At 34.8% G+C, this 15075-nt stretch overlaps 3 protein-coding genes, 1 non-coding gene and 2 pseudogenes across 4 annotated transcripts; 3 read left to right on the top strand and 3 right to left on the bottom strand.

The window, feature by feature from the left end:
* On the bottom strand, positions 1-1315 carry LOC120188376 (E3 ubiquitin-protein ligase RING1-like). The gene has a single exon (XM_039191824.1). It carries the CDS (start codon positions 1234-1236, stop codon positions 199-201), a length of 1038 nt encoding a protein of 345 aa, XP_039047755.1. The 5' UTR covers positions 1237-1315; the 3' UTR covers positions 1-198.
* A 1642-nt stretch (positions 1316-2957) lies between these two features.
* Positions 2958-3755, top strand: LOC120188377 (thioredoxin X, chloroplastic-like). Its single transcript, XM_039191825.1, has 2 exons — positions 2958-3345; positions 3429-3755. Exons 1-2 carry the CDS (start codon positions 2998-3000, stop codon positions 3633-3635), a joined length of 555 nt encoding a protein of 184 aa, XP_039047756.1. The 5' UTR covers positions 2958-2997; the 3' UTR covers positions 3636-3755.
* Positions 3756-5901: 2146 nt separating this feature from the next.
* Positions 5902-6034, top strand: LOC120188479 (annotated as a pseudogene).
* A 629-nt stretch (positions 6035-6663) lies between these two features.
* TRNAE-CUC lies at positions 6664-6735 on the bottom strand. Its single transcript has one exon. It is a non-coding gene; the product is annotated as a tRNA-Glu (tRNA).
* A 431-nt stretch (positions 6736-7166) lies between these two features.
* LOC120188375 lies at positions 7167-9741 on the bottom strand (annotated as a pseudogene).
* Positions 9742-13063: 3322 nt separating this feature from the next.
* LOC120188378 (thioredoxin-like protein YLS8) lies at positions 13064-15075 on the top strand. The gene is made up of 2 exons (XM_039191826.1): positions 13064-13261; positions 14579-15075. The coding sequence occupies exons 1-2, from the start codon at positions 13142-13144 to the stop codon at positions 14885-14887; spliced, it is 429 nt and encodes a 142-aa protein (XP_039047757.1). The 5' UTR covers positions 13064-13141; the 3' UTR covers positions 14888-15075.

The raw sequence follows: 15075 nt of genomic DNA, 5'->3' as shown, positions 1-15075 counted from the left end.
TTACCCAAAACTCAGATAACCAGTTGCACTGTATTAGCTGGGGAACTTATTGCATTGCCATTGAACACTACATGCGCTGCACGATATATTGAACTAAGTGCCCAGGTTTTAGCAACCCCATGTTATCAATACAACACCATAAATGGGACATAATAATGCATACAATTGTTAAAAAGGGCAAACATATACACACAAATCTCAATCCAAATCTTCTTGTCTGGTCTCCGTATTATTGCCTGGTCCTGGACCAACTCCAGGTTCACCAGCTTGAAATGGCCAAGGCAGCGATATCCTAACGCTCCTCTCGATAGGCTGATTATCCCCATCGGACCTCTGCCCACTATCACCACCGCCATTACCTCCACCGGTCGCCCGCACTCCTGGAGCCCTCCTCTCATAATCATGATCATCAGTAGGCAACTCGTGACGACACACGGGGCACGAATTATGCATTTCCAGCCACGGCAATATGCAATCCTTATGATAAAGATGCTTACAGGACATCTGCTTCGCTTCCGTCCCTTCCTCGAATTCGTCCATGCAAATCGCGCACTGGTTGAGCTCCGAATTTGAATTATTCTTCGTTATATTCACCGAAGGTAGCGCTTCAATAGCTGATTTAGATGCCGGTGGGGGACCATGCCGATTCGGATCATTTTCGGCCAGCTGCTGGATCAATTGCTCAAGGCCTGGTCCAATGAAATAATCCCCTATGTTAGCCGGAAGCCGAAATCCGGCCTCGGACGGATTGTTCTGGATCACGAACTCGATGCGTGCCCCGCTCGAACGCAGATCGTTTAGATGATTTTGGATGAAGGTAAACGGATCGAAAGCGAACGGGTCGCCTCTACCTGATCGGGTCGGCCCAGATAAGTTAGGGTTATTATGGTCAACAGAAGCAGAGGACGATGAAGTTGTTGTCGATGATGAAGAAGAAGAAGCAGAAACGGCAGGAAAAAGGAGCGGAAGCAAGGAAGAGAACGGATCTAGGAACTGGTCATAGAACGGGGTTGAGTTCGGATTCTGGTTGGGGAAGCCGGAGACTTGATTAGGGTTTGGACTTTCGTATTCTTCGAGGAAACCATCGTTGCATATGGGACAAGAAGGATCGGAAGAGGACGGGGATATAGTCACCGTCACGGTACGGTTGCATTGATAGCAAAAGAAAAGCTTATTGGTTACGCCGACGGAGTTAGCGCCGCCGCATCCCCCGGTGACGTTCCCGTCGGACGACATGTTTTCAGGCTTAGAAATGTGTTTTAGGACGGAACGGAAGAACTGAAGAGGGAAAATGAAATTTGTTGAGAGGAGGGTCTTTTAGGGTGATTTTTTTCTCTTTTTGGAGGCTTCTAGAAGGTCTGCTAAGTTTAATTAAAGGTAAAATACTCAAATGGTCCCCCGACTATAAGATGCTACTTTTTTTAGTACACTATTTTTTTTAGTACTCTAATTATTAAATGTTACAAAATGATTTCCTCACTATAAGATGTTAATTTGTTGAGTCCATTGACTACTAAAAGATACAAAATGATCACTCAACTACTCATATATTCCAAATTCGTCATTTTTCAATAAAAAATCAACGACCTTTTGAGTTGGATGTTAACCTGTTGACTGAGATATGATAAATATGATCTTAGAATCGTTTTGAGATATATTTTGTGAATCAAGTCTCCATTTACATTACATCATCGAGTCAGTTCTTAAAAGTAACAACGATGTCAGTATATATCATTAAAATATAATTTTATCGTATCACAGTCAATACGATAACGTCCATCTCAAACGAATATCAATTTTTTAACAGAAAAATACGAGTTTGAGAAGTATGAATAGTTGGATGATCATTTTATAATTTTTAATAGTTGGAAGACTCAATAAAATAATATCCTATAAATAATGAATCATTTTATAACTTTTAATAGTCGATAACTTAATAAAATAATGTTGGAGGATCATTTTTGTTCTTTACTCTTTAATTAATTTCTCGTACATCACCCTTAATGAATGGGGTAAATTATATCAAAAGTCACCTAATTATTGGTTTGGTAACAAACATATCATCTTTTTGATAAAAGTTATATATAAGTCACTTAATTAAAATATTGTTACAAACAAATCATTTTAATTAAAATTGAAACGAGCGCCAATATGATGTGATATAATAATAAAGTTCCTCAAACTTATGTATCCAATAATTTTTTTATGTGAAACACTTCAACCAGTTTAACTATTTGTATTTAACAGTTTCATTAATTTAGTTTTTTTTTTTTGCGATTAAGCCAAGTGAGCCCATGGATCATAGTAGTAGTTGAATAAATGAATTATGTCATACATCAGCAAGTTACTGTTAAACTGCTACTATATCAAGAAAGAAATATAGGAGTAACATTTTTAGGAGAATAACACACACTTTAGAAGAAGAATAAATATTAAAATGATGATTTTTTTAAATATGAAGGATTGAATTTATTTATTTTAATTAAGATTAATTTTTTTCACTTGATTTGATTCGATTGAATGGAGCACTGTTCCAATAATGGATTATCACGAATGTGGTGACTTTTCTAAACGAAAGGATATCCATTAATGTTCTATAGTATTTGAGGATAATATGATTCAAATTTGATAAAAAGTTAACATAAATTAAAATGAATGACGGATTAAGAGTAGAAAAAAATAGAAATGGGTATTTAAGTTAATCGATTTGATTCGAGTTGATGATTCAAATTTTATTGTTTAAAATTTATTTAATTTTCTTATTCAAATTAAATTTATAAAAGTTTAATCTCATTGAATAGAATTTTCAAAATAAATCAAATTTTGTTTGCCCTAATTGTGATTTCAGTCAAGCTGGAAAATAGATAAAAAGCCATAATTTCTCCATCACACAAATAAATTAATAAATAAAATTCATTTTTTAAATAAAATAAAACACTGTGATCTCTCAATTTTATCGTTCATCAATCCTAACCATTAAACACCGGCCGTAAAAGAATGGACACGCTTCTCTCAAGTTCGCCGTCTGTGGTGGTCCAGTCATTCCTCTCTCCGGTTCGCACAATTGCTTCCCCATCTAAGCTACATTCCACCGTCGCAACCTTCTCTTCCACTCCTCCGGTCAACGCCGGCTTCCGAAGGAACCACCTCCCACTCCTACGACCGTTTACTTCCTCCACGACTCCTAATTTCTCGATTCGGTGCGGTGCAGGCGTTAAGGAAATTACAGAGAGCGAGTTTCCGAGCACGGTGTTGGAATCCAGCCGTCCGGTTCTCGTCGAATTCGTTGCCACTTGGTGCGGACCTTGCCGCTTAATCTCTCCCGCCATGGAATCCATCGCTCAGGTGCTTTTCTTTTCTTTTTCATCTAAATTACTTATTTATTAATTAATTAAGAACTTTAGTTAATTAATTAATTATCTATTCAGGAATATGGAGATAGATTAGAGGTCGTGAAAATCGATCATGATGCAAATCCACAATTGATTGAGGAATACAAAGTTTACGGATTGCCGACGTTGATATTGTTCAAGGATGGGCAGGAAGTGGCAGAAAGTAGGAGAGAAGGTGCGATTACAAAGGCCAAGCTTAAAGAGTATGTTGATTCTCTCTTGGAGACAATTTCTGTTGCTTAACATTTTTTTATTTGCCCTCTTTGGGAGCATGTTTGATATTTATTGTATAATTTGTGAACTATAAAATACCTGGAATTAATTTCTTGTGATAATTGAGTAAAATTGAATGCTACATTGCTCCATTTCTTCTTATTTTCCAAAAATAGAATTATTGGTATTAAATTCCGCTTATATTTTTCTGTTCTTATTAGAATCCTCATGTTTGAAGCATGTTCATGAGTGTCCATATATCCATAGAAGTCTGATTCTCCACGAAACCCTAAATATTTACCTTTGTCAAATAGATATTCATAACTCGGTTAAATTCTGTGCTATCAGGAATCAGGATTTTTCGGTTTTTCTTGTGATATCTGTTTCATACATTTGTATAATTGTATTCCTTGCATATTCAAACATGGATATGAAGATATGGATTTTCAAACATGCGAAAGAGCCTTTAAAAAATTGAGCATACTTTCATCCGGGGCTGACCTCTATTCAATTCATCTTCAAGTATATGTAATGGATAGCAAATGTACGTTTATAACATAGTTTCCATTTAGATTGTAGATGCACGGACTTGTCCTCTTGCACATAACTAGTTTTGGGTTAAGAGTAGTGTTTTGATTACAACCATATACTTTCAACAAATCGTGATTCAAAATTAGTTCCATTTCAGTAATACAAATTAGAAAACGATTATGATTGGTGTTAATCTTTGGTTTATTCATTGTATATAGAAGTAATAGAACCATAGAAGGATAGTATAAACACTATGAAATTTTGGATGAATGGCCATCAATTGGAGTATGGTAAGATTTTTTCTTTTCATAAGATCGGTAAGGCTCTGCCGTTATGTATTGTGTTTTGCTTATGTATGTATATATATGCATAACCATGCTGGAATTTCGCATCGATATTAACATCGATGTGTTTATAACTATGTGTTATATAGATTTCGCGTTTTGGGACATGTTTGTGTATTTGTCTCGTGTCCGTGTTTTATTTTTGTGTCGTGTTGTGCTTTAATTGCCTTTTAGCTATTGTGATCATGTCATGTATTGTTGTATGATGACATTAATGCCATGATAGCTGTTTGTGATCACTTCATACATGAAAGTGCAAGGAAGCAATATACATGGAATAGTAATCTTACCCTAAGTCACACTAAAAACAAAACAAAATCAAGTATTGAATATAAAGGTAGCAATAAGTGCTTGCCCATGTTAATATTTCATATGTAAATATTTTAATGGAAATATGAACCTTAAGTATGTGAAAATTTGATTGTTAAAAAGGTAACATTGCAATGAAAAAGTGCTTGTGGGGGAATTTTTCAGCTTGCTTGTCCAATACTTTGAAACTGGTCTATTTTCGACATAAGCATCTCTCGGAAATCATCTCCAGTCTACCACCAGATTTAATTAGAATTAAAAGTATTTCTGGTTGGACGAAATTGATTCTCATGACAATTTCTCGAGCAATTATGTAAAATGCAAAGGGTACAGTTCTTGAATTTCTCGATCGATGGACTGTTAAACTCGAGAATTGTGATTTACATCTTTGCTCTTTCAGCAATACTTATTTTTCATGAGAAGCATAAAATGACTCGCCCATGTTCTTACTAAATTTTACTCAATTGTTGTATCTAAGGTTTTTAAAAAAAACATGGTTCACTATATCAAGATCCGTTGTAGTCTAGTTGTTAGGATACTCGGCTCTCACCAGAGACCCGGGTTCAAGTCCCGGCAACGGAATATATTTTTAATGTGTGCCTTTTTCTGGCTTATTGGTTGATTATACATTGGAAATGGAAGTGTCCTCAACTGCTCCAACAAAAGAATGGAACTTTTTCTCGCTTGGCCTAAGGCTTCCTGAAATACATAAAGTTGATCATGTCATCCAAACACAAGTTTTACCGGATCCGATTCGGGAACAATCCAAGATCATCGGAAATTGCACTGCCAGATTAAATCGTGATTCTCCACGTGCTTGCATAGAAACGATATGAAACCCATTATCATCCATACTGGCATTGTAAGATTATAGGGCAATCACAAAATTAGTGGACGAACAACCGGTATACTGCTCATAGTCTGCTTCAGAAGGCATCCGGATGGTAATTGTCTGTCAGCGATGAGCCTTGAGAAAAAGTCACTACTCTTGCTTTTTTAACTTTCTTAAATGTTTAATCCGCAAAATGATAGTCTAGTATGATATGAGCCTGCATTTTATGTGAAGTTGAGTTGATAAGTTTTGAAAGAAGCTGGATTGGGGAGTAAAAGGCACGCCTTTCTCGGCCTTTTGGCTAAGATCAAGTGTAGTAACTGTCAGGGGAGAGTCCATTACAGTAACTTGCTACCGGGGCTCTCAAGCGTCGCCCAAGCGTTGCAGTAAAGCACGGGCCTGGTGCACCGCACCCAATTTTAGTTTAATTTCTGTTTGAGGGGGAGGGTGTACACTGCAAAGCTACCACCTTCTATATTAATTGCTAATCTGAATATATTTTTGGTTAATATAATTATTTCGTAAAATAATTTTGAATATATAATTTGGACAAATTATTATGATGTTTAACCATGATTATTTTTCTCTATGATTCTCAAAGTTGTAAACATGTTTGACCTTCAAAGTCTGGTTGGATAGGATATTCGGATCTCACCCGAAAGACCCGGCGGGTTCAAGCACTTTTTCATTGCAATGTTTACTTTTTAAAACAATCAAATAATCACATACTTGAGAATCATATTTCCATTAGAATGTTTAGAAATGAAATGTTAACATAGGCCTGTTTGTCGATTAATACAATTCAGTGAACTCTCCAATTCTTCTTTTTCTGCCTCTGCCTCTGCCTTCTGCTTATAAATGGCTTTAGTTTTCCCTATGTCTTGAAGAGGTAGTAAATTAGATGAAAATCGAAAAAGTAAAGAGGTTTTTAGGACGCTAGCGTTTAAATCAATCAGTCAAGCTTCCCTCTCCTCATCCATACAAGCATGGCTGAATCCAATGCTGCAGCAGACTATCATCAATACTTCTTAAAAGAAGAACATTCCGTTGCCAGGACTTGAACCGGGTCTCTCGGGTGAGAGCCGAGTATCCTAACCAACTAGACTACAACGGAATCCTGGAAGTGTTTCTTAATCCTTATATTAGTCAGATGCTCTAGACAAGAATCATTACCAACAACAACACAAGAGTACCTAAAATATATGCTTCGGATTTTACTCTCAGATCTTAGACTGAGTATCCTCCACATTCATCAAGCATTGTAAACCGAAACACACATCTATATACATAATTCATAACGAAATAGTCCATATTGAATCGGCAGAAGATGTCAATTGAAGTTCACAACCCAAAAGCAAGTTATATTGTGTTAAAAGGAGCTCTAATGATGCACCCAAAAGCAAGTGCTGAACTTGGAAAAGAAGAGGGTGCCAATTTGGATCTCTTCTGTTTCAACTTCTAAATGGTAATTGTAGGAAAGATCTACACGGCTGAGCTTGGAAAGATTGAAAATGGTACTTATTATATATATATTGTGGCCAATAAAAGCTCAGGAAAATGAATGAACCTGAAGCCTTGATTATTCCTAAATTACTCAAGAATCAAAGAAGCCTGGACCCACTCTAGAAAGAAGTTCTTCACCGGCATCCTTCCCCATCAAAACCATGTCTTCGAAGACATATGAGCCCTTCCTTGATGTTTCAAGCACTGCAACATACATATACGTATAAACAAACAATGGTATTCTCATACCAGACATAAGATAAAAGAGAAATCAGGGAGATGTTCGAGTGTATGGACGTACCGCGTGTTCCATCAGGAGAAGCTACAAGTCCTGTGAATATGCAATTGCCATCCTCGTCTTTGCAAGCATATCCAGCTATAGGAGTTCGACAGGACCCGTCTAGTTTCTCTAGAAAGGCCCTCTCACATGCAACTGCCAATCGTGTTTCCTCGTGATTTAATGAAGCTAGGTAATTGGCCTATATACAACAACCAACCAAATCAAAGGAAGACAAAAGATTCTAGCATCAGTATTCCCAGTCCTAGAACATTATAAACCTCAAGCTTCCGAGTTTCGGTTCCTTAGTATTTCTATTCTCAGAACCGGGTTTTTTCTTTCTTTTTTGGTACCATTACAAATAAGGGAGGGGAAATTACGACAATGGGGTTTGAACCCTGATCATTTGGGATGCCAACAGATAACCTTAACCGGTGCTCCCTTATGCTGTTGTCCAAATACCAAATTTTAAGATTCAGTTGAGTCTCCAACCCAGAAATGGGTGGAAAAATTAATTCAGTCCACGTTATCATCAACTCTAATAATAACACTTCCCAAGCCAGTAGCATTTTTTTCCATCAAGTATTTTGGTTTTTTTTATGCCATCACTTGTTAATCTGATTATCAAAACTCAAAACCAGCATCGTTCATCTGTTATTAAGCTCTTTGTGGTCACAGATCACAAAAACAATAGTGGGATATGATAGAACATGAGGTACGCCATAAAACAAGCAAAGGTAATACATTATACATACCATTTTTCCATCATTACTACGACAAGCGATTCCAATAGCTCCCTGCGCAACAGCTGGAAGCATTTTGTCAATTGAAAGAGTATTGGTTACATTCTCTGTCATGCTTAAACGTCTGAGTCCAGCTAATGCCAATAAAGTTGCTTGAACCACCCCTTCATTAAGTTTTCTTAACCGTGTTTGTACATTGCCCCGAAAATTATCCTCCACTACAAAATGGCATCAAGACTAATAACCAACTCAGAATAGAAAATAAAGATGTAGTTTTGTATGTTGGATTTGGAGACAGAATGCTCTGTCCATCATTGCAGCATCACTATATCCTACTATTTAGAAACAGGGTCATTTTACATTTCAACTCAACTGTTAGTCATCGCAGATAAGATCATCCACAGAAGTAAAGTTATTTTTCCAATAAAGAGTATCTTAAACAACTCGACAAATTCTTCTAAGAATAGAATAAGTTAACATAATTACCTTGAGCGATGGATATCTATGGAGTATTTGTGACTTTCTTCTGAGTGATGCAGTGCCAACAACACTCCCAGCAGGAAGCTCAGCCAAGGAAGACGAACTCAAGGAAATAAATGCATCACGAACGTCCTCACGCTTAAGGTTGCAAGGAAGAACCGTCTTCTCCGGTAAATAAGTAGGAACATCCTTCATCGAGTGGACAGCAATGTCAATATCACCATTTATTAAAGCCTCGTCTATTTCTATAGTGAACAAGCCCTTCCCACCAATATCTGCAAGTGGCCGACTCAGGATTTTATCACCGGTTGTCTTTACTACAACAATTTCGATAGCCCCTTATACGGCTAGCTCCGGATGGGAAGCCATGAGTTTGTCACGCGTCTCATGAGCTTGAGCAAGTGCTAAGGGGCTGTCCTACACATGGAAAGAACATAAATAGCTAGAAGATATTCAAGATATCTCACACGTAACACAAACAACGACAACAACAACAAAATTGAATCTGAAAATGACACTTTTTTTTCAGCCAAATGAAATGAGACTATCAATTGAAGCTTACAAAAGTTCAATGACACAATAATTAAAGACTGAAAATAATGAATCGAATTGACTTTAAGAAGTATGTATGCATATAAAAAAAACTAGAAAAACTACAGAAATTAGATTAGTAACTCAAAAAAAATTAAGCCAAAACCAAAGCTGAGAACTTGAAAACAAATTAAACCAAGAGTAACAATCCAAGTATTTTAACAAATTCGAAGCAAAAAAACGAAAACAAAAACAAAACACACTTTCGAGCTATATAATTCAACAACGACGAGGCGTCGATGATCCACATTACCAAGGTCAAAGAAGGTACCTTCCTCTAGTACCAATTCTGAGAAGTGCAACTTCAGTCTTGGCAAGAGAAGCTTTTATGACCCCCAAAGCACTGTTTTCTCTTTGAACCAGGAAGAGCTTGGATTTTGAGCTGTTGCAAGGGGAAGCCGAGACAGAGACGGCGGCACCGCCGCAAAATTGACTGCGTCGCCGCTGTGGCTAGTTTTACATAGAGGAGAAGCTAGCGTCTCCATTGAGAGCTAGAGAACTCAATAGTAAACAAGAAGGAGAAGAAAGTGGGATTAAAAGCTTGAATTGGCATTGAAGTTTGACGGCAATTCGACCTAAATATCAGCCTATATTTTTAATATGTCCGATATAACATTGTTTGTCAAATATTTCTCAAATTAACCTCTACATGTTCAATAGTCTGTCATATTACTGTCATATTACTGTAAATTACTATTAAAACTACAAGTCAGTTAATCGTGTGCATGAGAATATTACTTTTTTTTATTTTTTCAATCATTTTCATATTACTTATTTATATTTCATATTAATTATTACATATTTCTTATGGCTTAGATTACGAACTCTTACCTTAAAGGTTTGAGTCTATACTACAAGAATTGTTTGACAAAAATAAAAAGGGTACAAGTACATTATAGACATCAACAAAGAAATATGGATAAGTGCTTATGACGGGTATCGCTATGGTCATATGACAATTAATTTGGTGAAACAATCAATTCAACATTAAAAAGAGTGCATCATTTATCAGTCACAACCTTGGTCAAAATGACTCATTTTCGTTTGGGTCAACTATTTGTAAAGCTCGGTAGACAAGCTCTTACTTGATGCAAAACGACCATATTGATCACCCAAAACTAATAGTTGATTTACAGAAAAAAGTTGTTGCATCAAATGGATGTTGGTTACGAATTTTTCTCGCACCCGTGAATTATTTCATGTAACCGAAATGTCATGTCCTCTTTAAGGGATTGAAGCTAACTCTTTCAAAGTTAATCTGTAAGAGAGGTGGTGTGATTGTGGTTTCTTTCAAACACTCAAATATACATGCTCTCATGTCATTACAACTTTCTCACATTCTCATTTGGACTACAAAAGTTATGTTGATCTCGTATACCAACTTTCACAAGTATTCAAGATATATGAATTTGAGTTTCCGCCCATAGTAATGAAAAAGGCTCAGATGAGATTCAAACTTGGCTTATAATTGTACCAGATCCGTTGCTATTAAGGGACTCAAGTCGTCCAAAATCCACTCGAATACATTGTGATATGAATATTCAGGAGAGGTCAACAGAACAAAAAAATATGTGAGCATTACAGAAACATCGAGCACAATAGCAAAAAATGTCCAGTATCATCACTTAACCGTTAACTCTTACTTATATAATTGCATTTTCTATTTCAATGTATGTCTTTGTTTCTAATATTTTTTAATATTTCAATGTAATTGCATATTCTATAATTTCTCAATGTATGTGTATTTTCTACTAAATTTTCACTTACCTCTTACTTCAAGTAATTAAAATTTTCAATTTAATCGAACCTTACCCTAAACCACTTTAACCTACACAACCTTTACGAACCCTTGACTTACAAAATCCTTCACCATTTTCACCTTAACGAAATATACAATACTTTAACCTAAAATCACTCTACCTTAATTACAAAATTAAAAAATATCTTCGATCATTCTTAAATCATAACCGAAACCCTTTACATAATAAATTATCAACTTCTAATTACCCTAAACTAAGCTTAAAACATTAACCTTGATTGAAAAACAAAGGAAAGACATGTTCCCTGAAACGCTCTTTCTACCGTGACACCACATCAGCTAGAAAGAGCTTCCCCTGAAACATGCCTTATATCCACATCAGCAAAATCCTTTAAATCGCGTTCTCGAGAGCACATCTTATTTCCACATCAACCGAAAGAGTGTTATTTTGAGAAATATTGGACAAACAGTGTTATATCGGGCATATTAGGAAAGTAGGGTGATATTTAAGTCGAATTGCCTTATTTGACTGTTAAGAAAGAAAAGGGTTGAGCGACAGCGGAGACTGGATAGGATATTGGGATTACAAAATGGCTACGATCCCAAACGCTTTGCTCCTCAACGGCTCTTCACGAGACTTTTGGCCTTTTGTTATTGATTTGCTTTATTTAGTTCAACACAGTTTCGATTTTAAATTCGAGGAATTTAAATTTATAAAATTAACATAATAAAAAAAAGTTAAAATCGCTTTATTTTAATATTTAGTTAAATAAACTAATTGTTTTTTAATTTTTTTTCTTCAATTTAAATTTAATTTTTATTAAATTTGAACGTGATGCTTCTCTATTAACATAAAATACATGTATTATTTTAATTATTCTTTTTTGACAATATGTTTTTTAGTTTACTCTTTTAACTTCGTATTTTATTTTATTTATATCACGTCTATAGGTCTTTACAAATTCTTTTTTTATCATTTTTAACTTTGTTATATTTTTATCAATATTTTATCTTCAAAAGTTATTCTTTAATAATATCATCAATGTATTCTATAATTTTAGAGTGAGTTTAATTTATGAAATTCTATTTTAAATTTTATTTACATAGGTGAAAAAATATGAAAAAATATATCGTATATGATTAATAAGAGTCATTTTAATTAAAATCAATGTGTACCATACTATTATAAATAATTAGATTTAAATTTAAATAGAAGCTTGAATAAATTTAATTTGACTCGACTTAATAAAATTTAAAATAAATGGTCACTTGAATAAAAATATCCTATTTTAGTTATTAAAATTTAAAATTTTATAGTTTAATCATTAAACTTTTCGATATACTTCTATTTTGATAACTTTAAGATTAAATCATAAATAAAAGAGTCATACGACGATCACATTTTCTTATGTAAAATGTTTTTTATTGACATGAAATACACATGTCATTTACATCGTTTTTCTCATTTTTCTTTCATTTTTATTGATTTGATCTTATTCCTTCAAAGATTTTTACTTTACAATTTAATTTGTGTCATGTCTATGTTATAGTTATAAATTTTTGGCGTCTTCTCCTATCATTGAAGATATCGATGAACTCGTCATATTGTCTCATATCACTCTATCAATTTAGATTTTACTAAAATCACTTTAAAATTCAATCATAAATTCAAAACTCATGAAACTCCAAATCACTCTAATCTATATTATTCAACATCTTATCAACATGAAATCAATATATACAATTTGCTTTGTCCTCCTTAATCTATCATTAAGGTATGGAGAATATGTTTTATAATCGATAAATCAAAAAGAATTTAAAATTATAAGTTTTTTCAAATAAAAAATAATTTAATTTTATATTTTTAAAAGAAAAATTTCCAGCCATAACTTCGTTAAATATTCAACGACATAGTAACTAAGATAAGAGCAAATCAAAAGTTTACTGATTAAAGTGAAAAATGTTAAACTTTATAGAATAAAAAAAGAGTGATAAGAAATTGAGTGATGAAATTTATAATTTACGCTCTATATATATGCTTTTCGACAATTCAAAGAGCTCTGGTTCCGAAATTAGGGTTTTATATCCAGTTTTTTTTAGAGCAAAATCGATTACATCATCAGCGAAGAAGGAAATTTAGTCTTCAAGGGGGTTTAACGATTCAACGATGTCGTATCTACTACCACATCTGCACTCAGGATGGGCCGTAGATCAGGCAATCCTCGCCGAGGAAGAGCGTCTCGTCGTCATCCGATTCGGCCACGACTGGGACGAAACTTGCATGCAGGTACTCTTCATCGTTCTCCCCTTTCTCTTTATTATCTCAATCGCTTTATTAATATTACATCGACCATGGGAATTATCTCCTGCCCTTCCTGGATTATGTTGTTCATAGAATTTATTTCAGATTTTGCCATAGAATAGAGAAAGTAATCAATAAGTCCTATGTTCACTATAGATTTGAAGTTTTTTTTATCAAATTTGAAGAAGGGTATGGTTGAAATTCAAGGACAACGTCATGTTGAAAAGAAAAACTGATTATTTTTATCTAATAACTAAACAACTAGAAACCGAGATATGCACAGGTGTGATGGATCTCTCTAGTATACTAGTAATTTTTGGTTTTTTCTCTTCAAATTGGTTTAATTTTTATTTTTATACATGCCCTTGGATTGGTCTTCAATCCTTTGAGCTGCTGGAAAGCATGCTTCTTGCTTTATTTGAATGATCACAAATATGATTTGGTTTAGGAAAGATCCTTGGTCTTGGTTCTTGAAATCTGCTGCTTCCGTAATGCTCGTTAAGTTGAAAGAACTTCTAAAGAAAAGGTGCCTGGTATTATTTTACAAGTTTAATGAACTTGTGTGTAGGTGGCTAGTTGGCTAATTTCTTTTAGGAGTTCTGTTTAGTAGTATGTCAGATGTCAATTAGGTTGATATGTGATATTCTTGCCTGGTTTTGATCCCTTATGAAATTACAAGCAATTCATAAATTTCAATGCTATACGAACCATTTTGTGAACATGGTTTGTGAACTTCCGACGGCCATCTTATCTCTGAGCCAATGCTTAAGCTGAGTTGGGAGTTAGAAATCTTCTCCAAGTAAGTGAAAAGGAGAGGCAGAGTGTTTCCGATAACGACTTCCTGTTTTGATATTCTGGGTTTTGTTCTGATTAACAAACTGAGAATTTCCACCACCTCAAAAGTTGAATTATGACGATGAAGTAATCAGTCTACTTTCTCTTTTAGTAACATGCTAGCTTTCTCCTTATTTCATTTATTAGCCCTCTGGTCCATTCGTCGAAGACTGAACTTGGCACCTGATAGGAGTAGTGGAAGAAAAATTATATGGATCGTAGGTATATTTGGCGACTGGTTTTGAATTGATTTTTAGTTTGTTTGTGTTTTTCTAAGTGCATGGGCTTCAATAACTTTTTATCGCATTCCATGTCTCTTTTTTCTTTGTGCTGCATAACTGGAAACATCATTTTTCTGTCAGTATTTATTGAATTTACAATTGGCTAGCATTTTGCTTCCTCTGGAATGAAAATAGTGTTATTGTTATACTTACGCTTAACTCGCGGTCAATTGTTTTCATTTTTCAGATGGATGAGGTGCTTGCTTCGGTTGCTGAGACGATAAAGAACTTTGCTGTGATTTATCTTGTAGACATAACAGAAGTTCCTGATTTTAACACAATGTATGAGTTGTATGATCCATCGACAGTTATGTTCTTTTTCAGAAACAAACACATTATGATTGATCTCGGCACTGGTAATAACAACAAGATCAACTGGGCTCTCAAGGACAAACAGGAGTTCATAGACATTATCGAGACTGTATACCGTGGGGCAAGGAAAGGTCGTGGTCTGGTGATTGCTCCAAAAGATTACTCTACAAAGTACCGCTACTGAATACTCTTGCAACTTGTAGCTGACCATGAAGATTTATGGTTATCTTTTGCAAATTTGATGTGGACTATTTCATTATGAACCATGTATGTAGATTTGTGTTTAGTTTTGCAATGCTTGCATGGATTGAATAAACATTGGAACAATGTTTAAAACAATGAAACATATATGTTATGTACTCTTATGATGCT

This window comes from Hibiscus syriacus, unplaced genomic scaffold, assembly GCF_006381635.1.
Source record: "Hibiscus syriacus cultivar Baekdansim isolate YM2019G1 unplaced genomic scaffold, ASM638163v2 tig00116944_pilon, whole genome shotgun sequence".
Classification (NCBI taxonomy): domain Eukaryota; kingdom Viridiplantae; phylum Streptophyta; class Magnoliopsida; order Malvales; family Malvaceae; genus Hibiscus; species Hibiscus syriacus.
This window is presented reverse-complemented; position numbering and strand designations above follow the sequence as displayed.